The following is a 16598-nucleotide window of genomic DNA, read 5'->3' as shown; positions in this document are numbered from 1 at the left end:
TTTTCCTGTTTAAGTTGCAAATTATGAACAATGGAAGAAAAATAAAAGTTTTCTTACATCACTGTTGACAAAGCACTTGTTTTTTTTTACTTTCTGAGTGTACGTAGCATTCTTTGGGATTGTGGAGCCAAGCTGAATTTCACCCTTGATTTAAGCAATGTTTACTCTATGTGTCCGAAATTTCCTATGACAGTCCTGAATTTTCAATTTTTCTGGCCCTATTATTACAAATCAAAAGCCTTTTCTTTTTTGGTTCAGAATTTCAGGCATTTGTCCTGAAGGATTTAAAGAACAGTTGTGCTACTGAGTATTAATACTAATGCTGTAACTGAGCTAGGATTTAGCATTATGAACTGCTTTTAGACCAGTGACAAGCAGTCATTTTCATGAAAATAGTACAAAAATGTCCAACACTTGAATTTTGTTTGTGGATTTAAATAATTTCTGTGTACTAAACATATATATTTTTTTCGATTATCCACTAATTTGAAAAACAAAATATTAATGCTTGTACTTAAGTAATATATGAAGAGTTTTTTTAAATATTTGACCACTTTATGTAACAGTGGACAAGTAAGCCTTTAAGAAAATTGTTCTCATCATAAAAAAGGTACAATAGGAAAGTTGCAGCCTATTAAATGTTCATGTTTTGGCTATTGGATATTGTTAATTGACCCTCAAAACTAAAAAATTCACCATCCCCGAATTTTAAAACACCGTGGTTGATTTTTAATGAATTTTTAAAAATCCACGCGCAAAAGTGCGCGCTTCTGAAACGTCACGAGCCTACGTCACAGGGCGCGAATGGGCAGCCTTCCGCCGAAGATCCCTTGTTTTCGCTAGGAACATTTTGAGCGCGCTGATATTTTTATTTTTTAGAAATTCAATAATCCTTTTGAACACACTATGGAGGCTGGATTCGTTAAAGCACAATCTAAATAATCTTCCTCAAGTAACACCAATGAGATATTCAAATATTTTCGAGAGGATGGAGAGGTTTTATGTTCCAGAAACGCGAGGAGTTAAATGAGAGGAGAAAGCCTTTTACGTTTCGTCTTCGAAGTCGAATGCGTGACCTTCGCTCGACTTCGCTTCTCCCATATCGGAAAAAAGGGGACGACGTCACTTCCTATGCCATTTGACGTCACAAGAGCTTGAACTTTAAAAATTAATTTAAAAAAAACTACTTATCGTATCGCAAAAATTTTTTCACCTATGATGTTCATATATGTTACTCTATCATATAAAAATAAAATTGAAAAATCGAAAACTTCCCTATTGCAGAACAAGCATAAAGTGATGTAATATCATTAATACAAATGTAACAGAATTGACATTCAACTGTTCAAATTAACTATCAGAAAATAAAACTAATCTCGCCTTGTTTGCTAACTGTACATTTCATAGTACAATCAATTCGTGATAACTCAAATCTAAAGGGACCGACGAAAAGCTTCGACGGATCAGTAATTCAACTTACCACTAGTTTCTGTTTTTGTCATTTTAATGTTAAAAACCATCAAATATTTTAATTACTATGTACAGGTAACAAACAAAATTACAAAACTTAAAAGTTTTTAAGCAGAATATACACAATTTCATAAAAAATATTGGGAGAAAAAGTTAAAAAGCATTGTTTTGATTTCGATCCTGCCGGAACCACTTGAATTGAGCTGATTCTACTTCAGGAAAGGTGCACTTCTTCATTTGTTTCAAATTCAAATTAATGGATTCTATCGCTTTAGAAGTTTCTATTTTTCTTTTAGTATCATTGACAGAGTACTTACTTAGACATCTTTAATAATAAAGAAAACTCACTCTGTCTCTCAGAAGCTTATCAGCAAATAATCGAACTAAAGAATGAAGGGGAATGCATCTTAACTTAGGTCAGCCTTTGAATAAAGGTACAATCAGTTGACTTGACAGCTTAAAAGCAAATTTGTAGTCCAACGTGTTGCAGTGTAAACAGTACAACAAAAGAAAACAAGCTCATTTTCGCACGTGTAACTCCTTTATCGCACATTGGCTCAACAGGTTCTCTTCTTGCTTTAGATGTCTTAGGAATCGCAAGTGAAGGTGAATTAATTTTTCTCTCATACTCTCTTGTTTGTTTGTTTCTTTTTTTTTCTTTCAAAATAAATTTCGAGTCATCTTGGAAAAAAACTTCGAGATATTGAGAATAATTTGCATAGAATTAAATACAAAGGGGTCGGGACTTGATAAAAGCTTCCAGTTATAGTAATATTTGAGTTATCTTACTTCGAGTTATCGCGAATTGACTGTAATTAAATAAGCACAGAAATTATACTACAGTCGAACTCACTTACAACGCGCCCTGATTTAACAAGAACCCGGATTTAACGAGAACATCAGGAAAGTGTGGTTTGTACTAGTGATGTGCTGGATCGTTAAAAGTGCAGATCCGCTGATACGAACCTGGATTATTAGTGTCTAGATCTACGGATATGGACTTCATTTTTTAAAAGCGATTCAAGTACCCAAATATAAAGTTTTCCACAAAAGGTATTCCTGTAGGTTAAAGGCACTATTTCTTTACAAATTTCATCTACGGCGAGAACATAATCAAGAGTGGGATCAATTCTTAACAGAAGTCTCCGCTAAGATTGGGGGAGAGTTGAGAAGAATGGGACAGAGCTGCATTTATGCTTAAATAAAATGTAAAATATTATTTCTAGCTTGCTCGGTAGATGTAGGATGTAGGAGCCAGAAAAGCTGCTTCTGGACTGGCTAGAAATAATTTTCCGCTTTGTATTTCGGCATAAATACAGTGCTAATCCACTCCTCCCAACATAGTTACATAGTTGGGAACATCTTTACAAACAGTAAACACGAAAAATTTAGTCTCACTTTTTTGAAGAATACCAAGAAACACCTTAATGAAAAGTAATACAAATCCTAAATCAATTACAAGAGCTAATATTAAATTGAAAAATTTTCAAGGCCATGATCCCAAAGGGCCGACCTAAAGATAAATCTTATGAGTCGGAACACACATGGTAAACAAACAGAAACAGAAAGCAGATAGAAATTTTAAATCATTGAGCTTTTTCCTTTATCTTACAACAAAGAAATTATTGCCAATCATTTTTATAAGGGTTTAGAATTGTATTTAAAATTTTCTTAACAAGATTGTAAATCCTACTGTATTTTATTTGGAAATTCCAAACAAATAGTAGCCGTAGAAAAATTCTTTATTTCGATTAGTACCAAAATTTTTAACGTCCCGGGAAGTTTTTTGCAAAAACACCAGTTTGGTTTTTAATTAATATCTTTGATAATCAAAGTGCTACAAAGATGAGACTAAGCTAAAAACACTTTCAATCAAGTCGATTTTTGAACTAAAAAATAACTATCAAAATCGTTTCATCTGTTTAGGCACTACCATATCACAGACAGACACACAGATACACATGTCACTCTTATTGCCTCCTTCTTTTATCACTTCCATTATCATTGCTATCAAATTTTTGGATGACTCTTACTCTGTCAAGTTCTGGAATACATAACACAATGTTCTGACCAAGACTGGTGGCAGGAAATTGGTCGCCACTTACTTTTATCTTGCTAATTTATAAATAAGGAAGTGTTTCGTCCGTACTCGAAATGTAAAATCGGACTTACATCACTACTGATTTGCCGCATCACGAATTGATCAAATTCAAATGCGCTCTGAATAATTTGCCATTTCCGACTTTGTGCTTTTGTCTGTGATCCATTCACAATGTGAGCATTTTTTCAGACGTCTGATTTCAGAGTTGGGTTCCAACATATACGCTGTTAAAAAACATGAATGTTATAACTCTAAAAGGATTTTTACTTTGTTTTTATAGAACTGATGTATAAAATTGTGTCTGTCTCTGGCTGAAAAGTTTGGTTTGCCCGTACTACCCAAACTTTAAACTTTAAAAAAAATTTATGTTTCTCACCAGTGTTCTAAAAGCAAAGAGGTGAAAATTATTTTGTTTCCAATATATTTAAAGAAAATAACATTAGTATTAAACATAAGCTAAATGGCAAACGACTTAGAAAAATGGAACAAAATATGAAATAAATAAGTAGAATAATTCTATTTATTTTGTTTTGCTGCTGTTGTTCAGACGTACTTTATTGTTACAGAAAAGCTCAGACTTTCTTTCTGATAATATGTGTTTCATTTTTAGAAAAGAAATTTTTCTTGTTGCATATAATAGTTTTAATTTGAGGTATATAAAAGTATCAAGTCATTTATAACAAATCTAATTTTAGATCAGTGGATCCATTGTGTGTTTTTATGAACCAAAATTTCAGCAATTAAAAAATTTGTATTTTAATGTTTGGTTTCGATATAACACAGTAAACACCTTGCTTGATTTGCATTATTTCAAAATCTCATATAACACGGTTTTGATACTACGCAAAACAAGTTTCAATACAGCACAATACATATTGACCTGATTTATGTTATGTATACATGATTAGTTAGTTTAAAAAATAAGTCAAAAAATAATTTGTAAAAATAGTTTTACATAACACAGTTTCGATACTACACGTACGAATTAACCCTGTTAACAAGAGACACCTGAACTAGCCATCACCTCTGCTAATTCCTTTTTCTTAGATGTTTATGTAGTTTTGAAGTAACTACTGAGAAGAAGATCCAGAAGAAGAAGTGGTTTATATGCAGTAAAGTGAATTATGTGAGAATTGATATATGGTTCTTAATCCCTTAATGATTGAATAATTTTGAAAAAAACGGTCATAAAAGTGTCTATTTTTTATTTAAGAAAATTATACAAAAAAAAAATGTGCAAACAACATGTGCTTTTAATTTTTGATATGTTTTATTTAAAAATATTAAAATTTTATGAAAAGCCAACATTCAGGCTTATTTTGACTGAATGTGGGTTTTCCAGCAAGCAGCGGAATTGCAAAAATTTAAAAAATATGTCTTTTTAACATTAAAAGAGTATTTTATTAATCTTTTGTGTTATATTAGTAAAGATGAAAAAAATTTTCTTGGTGATAAATTTCAAAGCATGACATACAGAGCCAACGTCACAATCTAGACAGTAGTACCAAGTTTCCTTCCTGCATCTCTTATTGTTTTCATCTCTCCTGGAAGAAAAAACTTTGGTGGTTTCTGTCTAGTAGGTGGTAGTCTCAATCAAACTAACGCCACGTGTAAGGAAAACGAAGTAACTGGGCTAAGACTGCAAAATACATATCACAAGAACACATATTCGATTAGTGTTGCATCTGGTGGGAAAAAAACTATTTGCAATTACATTTAAAATTGACTGGTTATGTCATCTGGTGCATAAAATAAGAAATAAAATGTGTTCAGGGCAAAAGAAATGAATTGGTTTTATTTGTTTCGTCGCATTAATAATATTGCACACCCCAGCATGGCAATATCACGGGTGTGAGAAATGGAGTGGGAACGAAAACCCGAGCCCGTCATTTTCACAGGAGCGAGAGGAAGTGATTAACATTCTATAAAAGAAAATTATTAAGGGTATTATAATGAATATTTTTGAACTTTCTATTTCTAAAATTTTATAACATCAGTATGTTTTTCTCCTTTCAGCCTGAACCAATAACTATGAGTTTTGATGGAAAGGAAGTAGAATTTGTTTTAAATGGCAATAAACACTGTATGAAATTTGGAACTCCAACTCGAGAGATTTATATTGATAATCATCCTTATGAAGCTCAGTTTGGTGGTCCACCTTTTTCAATTCTGCTTGATGGGCGCTTTTTAAACATATGCCTTAGTGGACCTCCACCACAAGTTATAGTCTCTAATGAAATTGATTATTCTTCGAGTGAAAGTCGGGAAAACTATGAGAGTGTACCAAAAGTAGCTCAGCTTTTTGAAACAGGTTCCAATGCTTCGAATACTGATATATCAGCTCAAGATGTCGATATGCGTGTAACACCTGGTGATATTAACCAACCGTCCATATTAAATGAAGTTGCAACAGTTGTGAAAGATGTTGATTGGAGAGTACTTCCTGGAGTGCAAGCTGAAATGAGAAATCAAAGTTTTAATTCACGGTTTGAAATGAATGAGAAAAACAACATAGATATGCAAAACCCGGGAGAAAAGTTCCAGTCAATTTCTGATGAGAGAAAAATTACTGAGGTATATTTTGATTCATTGATAATCTGACTTATTACATTATAACTTGTTTAAAAAAAATTATGTAACCTTTGAATGGTTCACAAAATGTAGATAATGTACACATTATTGGTAAATTGATGCTCTTGTATACAGCATGCTATGCAGTGTGGTTGTAAAACCAGGGATGCAATTCTTCAAACTTTTGTGCCAGTTTTTAGGACTTTAAATTGTTTTTGAAAAAATGTCACGTTTTTTGACTTTTACCTTCCTTTCCTTTTTTTCCTCTTTCTGTAAACATGAGATACAGTCGAATCTCAAATTACACCAGGGATGCATTCCAAGTCAAAATTTCGGGCGACAAATTGTGGAAAAGCGTATGTATGCGAATTTTCTTATAAACATACCTAATTATTTTGGGCATTTGTAAACATCTCTCAAACCCTTTTAAACCCTTTTTTAACTATATATTATCATTTGTTGCATAAAGAAGCAAATTTTTACTTATTTTTAAAAAGCTGTATCATTCAACACATAAAATATTGTACAATGCACAAAATCAATGGTGAATATGAAGCAGAGACATAAAATGAAACAGTATGGTTTATACAGTATGTAGTAATAATAAAATGCAGCACTTTGATAGTATTGTACAGTAAATAAAGTATTCATATTTATAACTTAAAAAATAAAGATGATGATTCTTGCTGTGCTATCGGATTGTTATCAGTCTTCCCCTGACAGTGCATGCTCATCAGGCAACTCTTCAGAAAAAGAGGAAGAGGAAGAAAGATTCTTCTTTTTTTTTATTCACTTACTTAATTTTACTCTTTTTCCAAATAGTTCTTGATTATTAAAGAAATATATTGTTGCATCTGAGCTGTAGTAGGATATGAGCAAACGTCGTATTTTTGTTAAATGTTTTGCTATGTAAGTGGACTTTTTCGAGTTTCGAGTAAAAAATGCGTTTAAAATTCAGATCCTCAGTAGGCTTTCATTGAAATTTTTGTTCTACAACATGCAGCAGCACTTACCAGAGCTACTAGTACCAGCTCTTGCCCTAAAACAGAGAAGAGGTTCTCTTACCTTCCGTAATGGTTATCTTTCATCCCTTTGCTTCTCACTGCTTTATAAGTATTTTATCTAAAGTGTAAAATAATTCTGATATTCTAGCCTATATACTATCTTCTGTAACTTGTGTGTGCTAGAAAAGTTATTTAAAAGCACATGTGCTGTTTAATAAATCAGCACTTACGGAAATAACAAACTTAACTAATCCCGAAAAGCCAAAATTGAAATTAAAATACATTTTAGTAGAAAAATTGTAGTGTTAAAAAGTATTGATTAATCGGATTCATTAATTAATCAGTATCAGCCTATTATCTTCTGGTGATTAATTGGTAATCGGCCAATGTGCTTATTGGGGCCTCCCTTGTTTCTATGTTTTTAAATTTAGTTTTTTGACCTTTCACCATTAGAAAAGCCGTATCTGATCTATAAAATTAAAATGTCTACAATTTAATTGTATCATTATTATTTATACGTGTTTATTTTTTGGTTGCAATTGAGAAAACAAGAGTGGTAAAAATGCAATTGAGAATTAAATACAAATAATTTTGGAATTTTAATTTCATAATGGCTGCTATTGATTAATTTTTATTTAAATAATTTATTGGTGTTTATTTTGCTCCGATAACATTTTCAGTCATTTCTACTAGCATAACTTTTCCATACAGCACTATATGCGTGAATTTGAATTCGTTTTAAACCATACAAATGGATGTTTTTCAGAAAAAGTGGTATAACTCCCCTGTTCCTGTTGGTGAATGGAAGCCTACTATTGCAGATGAGAAATCTTCACTGCAGTTGAAAAACAATAACTTAAATGCAAATTATGACACTTATGGTGCTATTTCATGGAGAGAACAGGAGCGCTAGTAAGAAATGATTTCTTATAACTTGTTTTTATTTCATTTATTTAATCCCTTTTAGTAGGTATTATTTTGAAGTATTAAATTCTTTATTAAATCTGAAGTAAATTTTCATAAAATGAATTTATTTATTTTGAGTCAGTATTACAAAATAAATACAGGGTAATTATCGCTGTGTTGTAAATTATTTCAATTATGCTTCAGTGGCATTGTATCACTTTATCTCAAATAAAATAATTTATTTCTGTAGTGAAAGGGAGTGGTAAATTGAGTTCATTTCAAAAAACATTACTCTACACAACATTCTTAATGGTGAAAATGAACTAATTTCTTTCAAAATTTGTCACTTAATTTTAACAATCAAATCAGACAAACAAAACATTGTAAATTTCAGAACTACAGTATATTCTGGAAACAGAAGTCATTTTTCTACATATTTTAAAGTGATTTATTATAATGCAGTTTAACTGCCAATATCTTACTAGATGCATGCATTCGAAAGCCTTTCATTAAAGTGTTTGTGTCAGTAAAATTCTAATTCTTGTAGTCAATGTTGTCCATTTTGCAGCAGAAATATTTTACACTTGCCACATTGCAATCTTGGATCATCCATGACAATGTCCAATTTCATCCTTTAATCCATTCAGTTTAATTTTAAAAGAAATTGCACATAATGTAGCTTTCTTTTTATAAAATATTCTGTAAAATTTTTTATCATCAAAGTTGTTTCATATTCTTTTTGATTTTTTTTATGTTTGTGAGTTCCTAGAAAATAACTTCTGACTTTTTAAAACCGTGTTCTATCATTGTGCAGAAACTGTTTATTGTGTAAAAAGCTTTTAGATAATTAGTTATTTGAGCGAATATGAGAGCTATTTCATTAGATAAAAAGAAAAAAAAAAGAATTTATTAATTTTGTTGAATGACTTTTCATAAGGCTTATTTGTGTGACTTGTTATTTTTCATGTTAAAATTGTTAGTTTATGTAATTTTATTTCCATTCTCTCTTTTGTTTTTACATTTGTAGTCAAGAACCTACCTCCTTTGCTGCAAATCAAGAAAGTAGCGTTTATAAAGGTGCTTCTGAATATCATCAACCTTTTGAACGAAAGCAAGCTGCTGCTCCGCGAGAAAATTGGAGAGGCATGGCATTTTCATGGAGGTATTTATGAATGTGTTAATATTTTATTACTGGAAATGTGTGCTGTATTCCTTAAAACAGAGTTTCCCAAACTGTGGTCTGTGGAGCCCTGAGGGTCCGCGAGTCCATGCCAAGGGGTCCGGAGTGTCATCCAGCATCAATGTTAAATATAATTCAGATTGAAGGATACGTAACGATATTTTAATTCAAAAACAAACCACATTTATGAGGGATGAAAAAGTACATGTAGGACGCAGCAGCCCTCCCCCTTCCCTACTACTCTCGGAAGTAAACACAATACACATTAATTTTGTGTACATGACGAAGTTCATGTTGTTACAGAGCTATATTAGGTAAAATGCAAATAGTGAGGCACATTTTTACAGCTGAAATATTTCACTTCAAATAAGTCTTTTTTTTCCAAAATTTTCAAGACTTATCCATTACACAGCATTACGACGCAATCAAGGTAAGTTTGCCTGAACTATAGTTAATAATTAAAAATGTAATATGCCATAAAAATACATTTCATATGAAAAATTTACACACTTAAACTAGACTACCAGTATTTTTTTCACTAACTTCAAAAGTTCATTTTTATTAGTAAACTTGTTGTAGAAATTTGATGATAACATTTTTACTTGTAATTAAATTTCAAATAGAGTTTTACTTCCATAACCCAAAATAATAATGTAAGAAATTCAAACCAGACATGAGCTCTGAAAAATCTACAGAACAATGAATAAATACATTTAAATGACATTAAGCGTAAAAATATACTAGAAAAAAAATAGATTTAATTGTGGGGGGTTTTTTGTGTGGGGGGGGGAGGGGTAGGCGAAGTTTGATTTTTCCAGAGGGGGTCAATGGAGGTCTGAAGTTTGGGAACCTCTGCCTTAAAAAATGGATGCTTAGAACTTTTATTTTTGTTGCTGGCTATGAATGTGGATAAAAGGCTTCATTCACGTATTAGTTTTCACTTTGGCATTACTTTACTTCTGGTTACAAAAAAGCAAATACGATCAGAATTTACTTAAGGGAAAACTTGAACCTTCTTGAATATCCTTCAAGAAAACTTACTACACATTAGTAACCTTCTGCCACATTTTCGAAAATATTATTCATTCATTGTTTATCTCTAGAAATTCGTCCCACAACATAAGTCACTTAATTATGTTCTTTTTTTTTTTTCAAATTTTTGAGTAATTTAATATTTGAATGCACTAATACATATAAAAAGATTATTTTTCATTGATTTGAGGTACAGGGTAAGTCAAAATGAATATAGTGATTGAAAACGGCTACATTTATTTAATGGAAACAATGATCAGTAAGATTTTTACAGAATGTAGACAAAACTTCAAAATTTTGTAGGGATACCTCAGATATTTTCTACGTGACTTCCTTTTTTTACATGGACACGGACAACATCTAAGCGGTAGTCAATTTTATGCCACACATTCTGAATCATTCGTTCAGTAACCAATGCAAGCACATTAAAAATGCGTACTTCAGTTCTTCAACTGTGCTGGGCCAAGGAAGCACAAACACCTTGTCGTAGATAAATTTTGAAGTTTGATGTACATTCTGTGAAAATCTTAGTGATCAATTTTTTTTTATTAAATAGTTGTAGCCGTTTTTAATCGCTGTATTCATTTTGACTAACCCTGCATTGTATATAAATAAAATCTTGCTAGATATGTTTAGTTTTCCTATTTAGTAATGTATACTCAACCTAATGCTTATAATGTGCATTAATAAAACAATCTACTATTTGTTCTCTCATTAAAGATCTAATTTTCTCATATAGGCCACCACCCTTTTATGGAAGGCATTCCAGAGCAGCTCGGATGAGAGCACCGAGATTTGGTCCACAGATTGAAAGAAATGTTAGACCCAGATTGCATGGTTGGAGGTTTGAGTCTCAAAGCCAAGAACCACAGCAAAGCGTTTCACTTACTCAAGATTCATTTAAAAATATGCCCATGCAACCGACTATTCCTAGAATATCGGAACCTTCTTCGAATGTAACAGAATTTGGACAAAGTATCACTGTACCAGCTCTAGTTCTACATGGAAATGAAATTCCTGTTGAATCTGGTTAGTTAAGTTTTTTTCTTTGGTGTTCTATCTTTTGTGGCAAATTAATTAGTGTAAAAGCACTTAATTCCCCAATTTTCACAAGCCAATCATTATCACGAAAATTTAAGCCTTGCAAAAGTTTTAGCTGTTAAAATCACCCATATCCTTATTTTCACAAAAATAAGTGCTTTAACATTAGTGCATTTTAGTGTTGGTATCATTATATTATTCTATGTAAAGCAAGCTGATGTTATGTGCAAATGATGCTAGCCCATTGAAACAATGGTAAAAAGATGCTATATGAATGTGTAATTTTCTGAAAGTTTACACCAAAAAATTCTAAATGTTTTTAAAAAACTGGAAGTCAGCACAATCGTTAAAAAATCTGGAAATAAATTGAAGATTGCCAATACTTTGGCAGATTCAGATAAAGTTTTGCCAAGATATAAAAGTTATTATGCATTATCATTCAATTATAGTTTTAAAAATTCGTAAAATAAGAGCTACAAATGATGGATGCTATAAGTGTTATCATAAAACATAGCTACTAATTCAAAGCTGCACTAGACTTTCCTCTTGGAATGACCTCAAAAGTTCCTATGCAGAAAAAGGGACATTCAAGAGAGTTCCAAACATCTTAAAGTAGAAATTTTTTCTGCGAGCTGCCGAAATTTTAAGCATTCAATTAAAAGTTACTGCTTGCAACTAGACCGTATTTACCCTTTTTTTGACTGTCATCCTATTTCTTCATTTTTTTTCCTTTGAGAAATATCGTCATCAAGTAAAGCATGTTATTATGCTACTTCTTATAACATTATTTTGAGCCACCAGTGGGGGAATATGCATCTATTGGGTAATTACGAGGGCTGTTTTTTTATCAACTTCCGATGTGGTATAAAAATAAAACTAGTGAGAGTAATTAAATAAATTTATTATCAAAAGTTAGGTACATTATTAGTTACTTTTCAACATAATCGCCATTTAAATTGAGGCATTTTTCATTCCTGAGTACAAGCTTCTTAATACCTTCTTCATAGAAGTTTGCCGCCAGTGATTTGAGATGGGTTTACAGGGCGTTTTTTTGTAGCCTAACTTGTCAGTTGCGATAGTGTATAGGGCTGACCTTGAAATCTCGGGAAACTGATCGGATAGGTCCGTAATCGTAAACCTCCGATTGCATCTTACAGTTTGGTCAACTTGATCATCAAGATCTTCGTTTGCGACCAACTTTCTTCCTCGCCCCCCCCCCCCCCCCCCCATCATGAATGTCACCTCGTCCATCTTTAAATTTCCTACACCAATCACGCACTGCACTGTCACTCATAAAACTTTCACCGTAGACTCGTTTCATTCTACGGTAAATCTCACACTTGGCGGGAGATTCTACCATGGTAGCCATGTTTATGTGTCGCTAGATAAACTGGTAATGGCGTCGGACGCCCGAAAACGACTGAGGTTATAGTGGGAGAGGTGCACAGTCGACTGCCGCGCATTACTGGCCGATTCCGCTCGCCCTGCCGTCTAGCGGCACAATCCGAAGTTGAAAAAAAACTGCCCTCGTATATTCTTTATGGCATCAATGCAGAAAAAATGTTGCTTTTCGAATTCACAGTGTAATCTCACTGTATTCATCCCATTTTTAGATGGGACATTTTTAAAAACACCGGTTTTCATGGTGGTAGATCGGTAGATTCAAATGTATGTGGACTGGTGTATAAAGTTTAAAATTGAGTGGATATATTTATGTCAGAACATAGAACCATAATGAATTGTTTGTGTTGACAACTGCACCAAATTGTAGAAAAAATGAACTTATCTAACTGTTAATGTTTTGAATCTTTTATGACCTCAAAATATTTTCTAGAATTAACAAGTTGTTTGAATTTCATTTGTTTGCATTTGAAGATTAAAATTTATCCTGAAGTGTAGTTTTTACTATGCAGAATCTAGTTCTTGATTAGTATACTTTAGAATCTGTATAGCACATTTGTCAGGCATCCTCAAAGTTTGCTGAAAATTTTCTAAATTAGCAGTTTTTTGCTTACAAAGTTAAAGGTTTTTTGTTTTCGTGAGTCGACTTAGGGATTCGGTTTTAATGAGTAACTGGCGATGTGCAAAAGTACTCGTTAACCCAGGTTACTCTCGAAATCTGCACTTAATTTTATTGTTTTTAAGTTTTACCAATCAGTGTGGTATATAAAAATAGAATTAGAATCCATCATTAGTTTAGTAAAATCTTTCTTGTTTTAGTACTACTTGCCTTATAGTTTAATTAGTGAAAAATACATTCTAAATACAAGTATGTACTGTCAAATTTTTTCCTTAAAGAAATTTTCGTTTTGCAAATTATAAAAAGTAATTACCCACATTTTGAATAATGCCATTAGTTCCCTTTTTAAGATTAATTAAAAAAATTTGCTTCCAAAGTAAATTGCTTTACTTTAAGAAGTTTTTTTCCATTTAGTTTTCTTCACAAAACACTTTGTGCATTGAATGTTGAACCATCTGTATCTGCCGTTCCTTCAAAACATTGCTCCAAGTTTTGTAGTGAATCGCTACAAGATACATGTGTTGATGTTGGCTGTCCAATATCTTCTTTCCTTTCGTAGTGATCTTCATGTGGTTTTACAATTTCTAAAATGTCTTCTGTAGGTAGAGTCCCTGAAGTTAATACATAATGATCTATTTTGTCATATTCCTCAGTTTTTACAATTTTATTGAACTGATTTATCTTTGTTATAGCTAAACCAAACGAAGAGTACTGTTTTCTGAATCATATTCAACATCATTTTCGTCACTTCAGTCAGCCTTTTTAAAATAATTTTTAATGCATAATTGCAACATTACTCAAAGCATCAGCCAACAAATGGATAGCATCAAGAATAGGGATTTTTAGTCGATTTTGTCTGTTCTTGAACCAGTTCTAGCAGGGTTGCCAACCTTGGAGAAGCAATTTGAGGAGCATCTGTAGTGATTTTGAGGAGCAAATTAAAATTTTGCGGAGCAGTTCGGTATTTTGTATAAAAATCCATAAAAATAACTAAAACCACTTGTCTAAAATTGTTTTATAGCCGTTTTAATTGTGTTATATCTTAATTGTTAGCTTTAATAACTCATTTTAAGCACAAGCATAAAAATTATTTTTTTTAATTAATAATACTGCTTTAAACACTATTTCAATCTTTGAGTATAAGCATCTTTAATTTCCCATATTTACATGTTTGTTATGATAAAATAGCAAAGTTTAAGCTTGAAAACTCTCCGCCGGGAAATGCGGAGCAAAGAAGTTTCATTGCGAAGCCGCGGAGTTTCGCCATTTTTGTACAGCAACTCCGCAAAATTCGGAGCAGTTGGCAACCATGTAATTAGTAATCGTGGAACCAGGTAAGTTTAATATTTTTAAAGTAGAATAGTTTAATTTTCAGGTCATGAAATTTTGTGTTCCCCTCTCCTTTTGATATCATATTTAATCACATTTTTTAGCGTTTTATGTACGTTGTAACTCATCTTTACTCAGGATTTCATCTCACCACTTACAGTCAGTATTTCTTATCCATCATTTCACTTGACCTGAATTGATGAAAAGAAAATGTTTGTCTTATTTTCTAAGTCAAATATAAAATGTTGATTTTTTTTGCGCTTATTTTTATGAGCATTACTGTGTATTATATGTTGCACTATACAGTGAAACACCATTTATACATTTCTCTTTTGTACGTTTTTATCAATTATACGTTTTTTAAATTGGTCCCGGCAAAGTTTAATACACATTCACCTGTACTTATAATACGTTTTTTCGTTTATACGCTTTTTTCATACAGTCCCTTCAAAAACGTATAAACGGTGCTTCACTGTATTAATTAGAAATACGTATTTGTATATTTCACGCAAACTGCTGCTAGAAGCTATATCATTAAAATGTTATTATTATTTTTTAATAGAGGACAGAATAGCTGAAACTTCACAGGATAGTACTAAAATTGATGTGGAAGCTCTTTTTGCAAAATTAATGGCTGCTGGAATTATAAATACTTCTACGGTATCTGAACCAGTAGAAGAACCTCTTGATGTTGATAAAACTCCTGAAACAGAAAATAATAATGAGAAGGAAGAAATTATACAATCAGAATCAATACCTGAAGTAGAGTTCAAAAGTGAAAGCCTTAAAGTGTAAGAGATTTCACATTTTTTAGTCTTTAGTGAAGAAGTACCTTAAAAATTTTGGTAATGTAATGTTACATAGTCTTAATTTATGTATAATGTAAGCTTTTAATGAGAGAGGCAGTCATATGTTTTGCCTTACAGCCTCACATGTAAGAGTAGTGCTGGTTATAATCTTCTAGATTTGCTCAGCTTGTACTTCTTACAAAACAACATGGTTATAGCAATGCAATAATTTATAAGTGCATGTTCTTGATGCTATTAAACCAAACATAACAGGAATTATTAATTCAAAAAAGCATCCAAAATACTTATTAGTATTTCAAAATTGCATTGCATACAAGTGTTTCTGAATGAACCCCCTTTTTCTTCCTCCCGTTTCTTCGTTTTCCGTTTTCAGTGCAAAATGAGGCAAGCTTAGAGATGAAAAATGAGTTATTTTCAATGCCCAGATTCTTTTTTATTCTTTAACTTATTGTATATTAGTGGCTTAGACAGTAAGAAATGGTCAAACTGTGAGCTTACAAATTTAAAGCTCATGTTTTCATATCCACCCTTAATTTTATATTAATAGTTTTAAAGTGCAATGGTCAAATTTTATAATAACTTCCATTAATGGCATTTCTCCTTATTTTGGCAAGACTAAGATATCACTTTAATCTTGTTCACCTCTAAACAATGTAAGCTATCGTATATAAACATAGTTTTTCAGTAGGGAAAAAAGAAGCCTACAATAAACGTCGTAAAATACAAAAAAGAAAATGGTTTAGATAATTTTAGCTAGTTGTTGAATCTTCTGATCAACATCATTGCAGTTCTATAAAAATTAGTTTATTTGTAGAATTTCTAGAGCATGTCACGAGGTCAACTGATATGCTTTGTCTTCACTCATTATAACCAACCCATTATTATTTTTTTATCTGTATTTAGGAAGTGATGGTTTTAAACTTAACTAACATTACTAACTGTGCAATAATTGAATGAAAATGTGCAATGTGTTTCTGTCAAAAAACAGATAAATACAGTTGATTCTGTTTAATGATGCTGTACCTAACAATGCTGTAATCTGATATCCCTGCTTTGGAAAAAACCTTAATAAAGCCCTTAAGGCCATTGAAGCATGGACCCTAGAAAACAAGTTCAAGATAAATTCTGAGAAGAC

At 31.9% G+C, this 16598-nt stretch overlaps 1 protein-coding gene across 1 annotated transcript in view; it reads left to right on the top strand.

Annotated features, from left to right (window-relative positions):
• The window catches only part of LOC129218287 (uncharacterized), a 152018-nt gene that overhangs the window by 107286 nt on the left and 28134 nt on the right, over window positions 1–16598 (top strand). Inside the window, exons 12-16 of the mRNA XM_054852522.1 lie at window positions 5588–6145; window positions 7913–8058; window positions 9080–9214; window positions 11004–11239; window positions 15217–15445. Coding sequence (XP_054708497.1) covers window positions 5588–6145; window positions 7913–8058; window positions 9080–9214; window positions 11004–11239; window positions 15217–15445 — 1304 coding nt within the window. The remainder of the gene's footprint in view (window positions 1–5587; window positions 6146–7912; window positions 8059–9079; window positions 9215–11003; window positions 11240–15216; window positions 15446–16598) is intronic.

The sequence above is a fragment of the Uloborus diversus genome, chromosome 3 (assembly GCF_026930045.1).
Source record: "Uloborus diversus isolate 005 chromosome 3, Udiv.v.3.1, whole genome shotgun sequence".
Classification (NCBI taxonomy): domain Eukaryota; kingdom Metazoa; phylum Arthropoda; class Arachnida; order Araneae; family Uloboridae; genus Uloborus; species Uloborus diversus.
Note: the sequence above shows the minus strand (reverse complement) of the source record. Positions and strands in the feature narration are given on the sequence as shown.